Raw genomic sequence first — 5,233 nt, forward strand, 5'->3', positions numbered from 1 at the left:
TTAATTTAAGTAGTGTTGCTATTCTATAGGCAGTATTGTAAGAAGAATTCTACAGAGCGTCAGTCATGGATCCAGATGAGAAGTTCACAGAACAGCAGCTATGAAGCAGGATAAAACTACATGAGAACTGACTGAACAAATGAACTGAACTGCTTGTTAAATATGATTAATCGGTCGTTAAATCAAACCCTTTTTATCCTAAAAGAAAACGGGGGAAATGTAGAGAGTGTTTTTTACAGCTAGCTGAGAAGGGTCGTAAACACGGTGCAGTTAATCAAGCAGCCATGCCACCTGCAAGGACAGTGAGATCAACAGGATGCCCTGGGATGGTGAGAAACTAACCATGGTTTTGTGAACTCGGCAAGGGAGTAACTTTCAGGATGATAACAACAAGCTGCAAAGATACTCGGGGATGGTATGTAATTGGGAACCAATGATGAGCTCCACTTTTGCAATATGTATGAGCTAATTATCCGTATTATAAAGGTACACGCAGCCAAGGAATAAACGAGAATAGCTGATCATATGTCAATGACAGGTGTGGTCGTCTGCTTTTCTCCCGCCGTTCTGCAACAGGGAGGTTTCACAGAAGGAATGGATATCTCGCATTCAAATTTGGCTTCTTCAGGCTCAGTCACATCCTCATCACACAGCTCCTTTACTAGATTAATGGATTGCTCTTTAAGAAGGATGGAACAAGAGAAAGCAGATATTTAGAAAGAATGTAAAAAACTCTTACATTATCACCCTACTTACTCACGTCAGCATTACTGCACATGAACACTACACCTATCACCTCAAAATGCCTTAAAAAATCATTAAAAAATAATAGAAAGAAAGGAATGTTGTTAAGAAGTCAGACAATAAGACTGACAACCTGAAGAGAGCCCAGATCTTCTGATTCCCAGTTCAACATCCAAATCAAACCATGACCTTCCCATCCCAATATCAAACTCCTCGCATTACGAAATGGAACAGAGGTTCAATGAAACACGGACATTGATAATTACTTTGGTTAAATACAGCAACTTAGCTCTGAACAACAAGTTTTCACCTAGTAAAGGTCTCTGTAGCTCAAATGTAATGACTCTACTTAGAAGAAATTCATTTTCCAGGAAGTTCTTGCCCTTATAATGGTAACAGTGGCAAAGCTGGGGACTGAACTCTTGAGTAGTGTGCTAACTCAAATGTCTCCCTTTTCTTTATCACACTTAACATCATATATATACCCTAACATTGTATATATTAAAAAAAAAACAAACCAAAAACCCTGTGTTCTTTTCAAACAGCAAGAGAAAATGAAGAAAAAGTCAAGCTATGTTTTTTATCCCTCAACGTTCAAACACAAATCTGAAGTCTAAACGTAGAAAATCAACCTCCTAAGAAAATAATCTGTTTTACTTAGCAAAAGTAAATTCCAAAAGAGAAGCTGGATATTTTGTGGGCAGAAAGGTAGGTAGGTAGGAGTTTTTATTTCTGTGAAAGGTCCTGGTGGTGTTTAACTTCCTTGACATTAAAGCAAAGGATGTTAGCTCGTTTATAACATAAGATAATTTAATCAAAATCGTCATCAGAAGCATAATTACCTTTAAATGTAAGATGGGCACAAGATTCACGAGATTCTGCCTTTTCTGCTACAGATTTTATTTCTGCTGCATCCTTGACTTGGACACGTGTGTAAGTCAGCAAGTAGCTCTTTCCTGAAGCAGAGAACCACAGAGTCACTAAGGCTGGAAAAGACCACTAAGGTCATCTAGTCCAACCGCCAGCTCATCCCTACCAAACTGTGCTCTTGAGAGCAAACCCACAACTACACTTGGCTTCCTTGAGCAAAGAGCTCTGAGGCACATGGCCAGGCTGAGCATCATCCATCTGGTTTCACAGCATCACTGCCTGTTCTCTCATGTCAATGAAACCACCCATTCCCCCACGTCCACATCCCCACCAAAGTGTAATCTAAACATGGCTTCTACAAGGACTGACCAAATGTGACCGTCGTCACCTTCAAAGTACCTGATACAGAAGGATCACACTCACTGTCAGACAAAACCTCTTTGGAGAGGTGAACTGACTGCCCTGTTCACCCCCACTTTGGAAAGAACTGCACTCATTTCCTACCTGCTCCCGGCAGTGTGGGATGGTGGGATAGCATCACACTTCCCACACTAAGCATCCCACCATGTCACTTGTTCCACCCTAACCTCAGTCCCAAAACAAAAGGGGAACTCCCTTCTGAACCCCCTTCACTTCATTTCAGATGTCTTATATGCTTGATCTCCAACCCACCCCCCACTCAGGAGAAAGATCCCCCTCTTACACCCTACCATCTTGCCGCATTCTGATGTTGTCATCAGCCTTCAGCTTGTTGTCATCTTTGTACCACTGGGTCTGAACCTCATCGTGTGAAATCTCAGACAAAAGATGCACTCCCATATTCATTCACTTCCACATCTTCCAGTGGTTTAACAATCTTGATATCTCCAGCTGTGAAACAGTAGAGATATATTTGTCAGGATATTTCCAGAACTGAGTGCAGCATCTTTTCCTTACACATATTTGCATAGAAAATAAGTAGTATTATGTTTTATTCTAAACCATCATCCATTCCTGAGTCATTTCTCTCTTCAACACAGTCAATGCATTATTGCCCTTGAACTTAAAGATAGACTTACTAGCTACAGTGGAGCTCCCTGCAAACAGTTTTCTTGGAAACCAGAATCTCATTTATTCTGAAACATTTTAAGTAAAATTAAGGGTAGAAAAAGAATAGAATGGAATGAATCTTTAAGGTCATTTAGTTCCAATCCCCCTGCTATAGGCAGGGACACCTCCCTCCACACCAACTCTTCTCCTCAGGGTCAAGGCTTCTCTCAAATCATTCTCCTCTAAGCCTGTGCCTGTGCTTGGGATTGCCCTGACCCAGGTGCAGGGCCTTGGACTTGGCCACACTCAAGTTCATGAGGCTGCCAAGGGCCTACCTCTCAAGCCTGTCCAGGTCCCTCTGGGTAGCATCCCTTCCCTCTAGCACATCAACAGCACCGCTCAGCTTGGTGTCATCTGCAAACTTGCTGAGGCTGCATTTGATTCCACTGTCCATGTTGCCTACAAAAATGTTAAATAACACTGGTCCCAACACCACCCTCCTCCTGGACACTGAGCTATTGACTGCAACTCTCTGAGTGTGACCATCCAGACAGTTCCCTATCCTGCAACTGGTCCATCCATCAAAACCATTTTTCTCCAGTTTGGTGACCAGGATGTCATGCAGGACGGGATAAAATGCTCTGCACAAGTCCAAGTAGATGATGTCAGTTGCTCTCCCATTATCCACTGATGCTGTTACTCCATCATGAAAAACCACCAAGTTTGTCAGGCATGGCTTGAATTTGAGGAAGCCATATTGGTTACCACCAATCTCCTCATTTTCATTTTCCAAACTATTCCAAGGAGAACTAGACAGAACTCTACAATGTCGTGTCACTACAAACCTGTCTGAATCATTGGCTTCTCTGCATGCTCATCACTAGTCTCTCCTTAGCTTGTGTGCTAACAATGTATGGGGAATATCAGCCACAAATCTTACCTAGGGGACATCTTTGCTTCAAAATCCCTTGAACATCACACAATCCCTTTTTAACTGTCCAGGTCTGCACTTCTTTATGTCAGAATCAGACCATATTTCTGTGCTGCTATTTCCCTTTCCTTCTGAAGGGCCTGGATACAACTTGGATTAACCTCAGGAGCAGAGTTCCTGCATAAAACAGCCTGTACTGAAACAGCAACCCAACCTGGTTGCAGACTGAGAGAGAAAATGAGAGTTCACCACCTGTGAATAATGAGACTTCTCTTATTTCCCTGGGAAGTAATGCCCACTTTTTTACTTTGACGGAGCTCCTTCCCATCCTAGAAGGGAAAATATCAAGTCAAATCTACATTAGTCCTTCCATCTCTGCACTGGGCAAAGGCAGCCTTCAGATCTATGCTTAATTCACCCAATTCCCTAGAATTAATGGAACTGTACTTACTGGAACATATGCTGAAGCTTAAGCACAGTGCAGTGTTTTCAACATGTAGGAATGGCTATAGAACATGCATAAAATCTGGCTGACATATGACAGCTTAAAGCACTGCAGAGGACTGTTAACAAGCCCGTTTGGACATCACCTTGAATAAATGACGTTATCCCCAAGTAAGGGAAGGAACAGCTGAGCACCGGGGAGGTACACAAAGGGCCAGAGCAAATTCTCACACTGTCAGGTGCAAAGAAAACTCAGATTTCACCCTAAAACCCAGTTCACAACAAGGCTACAAAATCCTGGCTGAGAATTTCTGAATGCTCACCAGTTGTTTCCAGCTCGAAGGTCATCTTCTGGCCAGCAGCCTCGCAGATGTATTCTCCAGCATCTTTCTTCTCCAGTTGCTCCACAACCAGACGCCGTGTTTTGCCCACAGATTCCAGTTTGAACTTTCTGGAGGAGGCAAGCAGTCTTCCATCCTTGTACCATTTTACTTCGATTGTATCCTGTGCTACTTCACAGCTGAGGGAGGCACTTGCTGCCAGGGCAGCACTCACCTCTTTCTGCACCTGCTCCTGGTTTATAAACACAGGTTTTGGCTCTGAGGGAAAAAAAGAAAAACAGAAGGACTGAAATGAGACCATCTTGCAGGTTTGTATGTACAGCTTGGAACAGGTTTAGGTTACCACTTGTGCCCAAACTAATAGCCTTCACTAGAGAATATCAGCTCTTCTGTTGAAACAAAGTGTCAAATCTAGGCAAGAAAGAACCTAGGAACTGAAGGAACCAAGAGGGTCCTTGAACACCAGTCCCATGGTTGCAAGTCACTATGCAAACATATTGAACCCAAAAGAACATCTGTCCTGCAGGCAACCAAAACCTGAGTTCCTTTTACTTAAGACCCACTGTGAAACATCAAAACACATAAACATGTGATAGTCAAACCACTGGCTGCCTTTTCATGACCCAGAACAGTACTCCTGGCTTCCTGAACAGACTCCTCATGGCCTCTACCATTGCCACAACTGTGACTGTCAAAGGCACAAAGGAAATATGCTCACCAACGCAGTCCTTTGTTCTTTGTGTGTAATTTGCAGATATCTATCTTACTTTGAGCTCTGGGAATAGTCAGCTCTACCAGGTCTCTTACTGTGAGTAGCAGACTCACCTATCCAGATGCAGCCTCCAACATAAAGGCATAGTAAAAAGGCAGTGTA

The 5,233-nt window shown here is 42.9% G+C and overlaps 1 protein-coding gene across 1 annotated transcript; it reads right to left on the bottom strand.

Annotated features, from left to right (window-relative positions):
• Positions 1-2,329: 2,329 nt before the first annotated feature.
• Positions 2,330-4,665, bottom strand: LOC146752046 (myosin-binding protein C, slow-type-like). Its single transcript, XM_085533068.1, has 2 exons — positions 4,342-4,665; positions 2,330-2,484 (listed from the first exon to the last, which is right to left on the bottom strand). Exons 1-2 carry the CDS (start codon positions 4,658-4,660, stop codon positions 2,411-2,413), a joined length of 393 nt encoding a protein of 130 aa, XP_085389194.1. The 5' UTR covers positions 4,661-4,665; the 3' UTR covers positions 2,330-2,410.
• Positions 4,666-5,233: the final 568 nt, after the last annotated feature.

The sequence above is a fragment of the Coturnix japonica genome, unplaced genomic scaffold (genome assembly GCF_054131305.1).
Source record: "Coturnix japonica strain WE unplaced genomic scaffold, WE-NBRP24 Scf053, whole genome shotgun sequence".
NCBI lineage: Eukaryota > Metazoa > Chordata > Aves > Galliformes > Phasianidae > Coturnix > Coturnix japonica.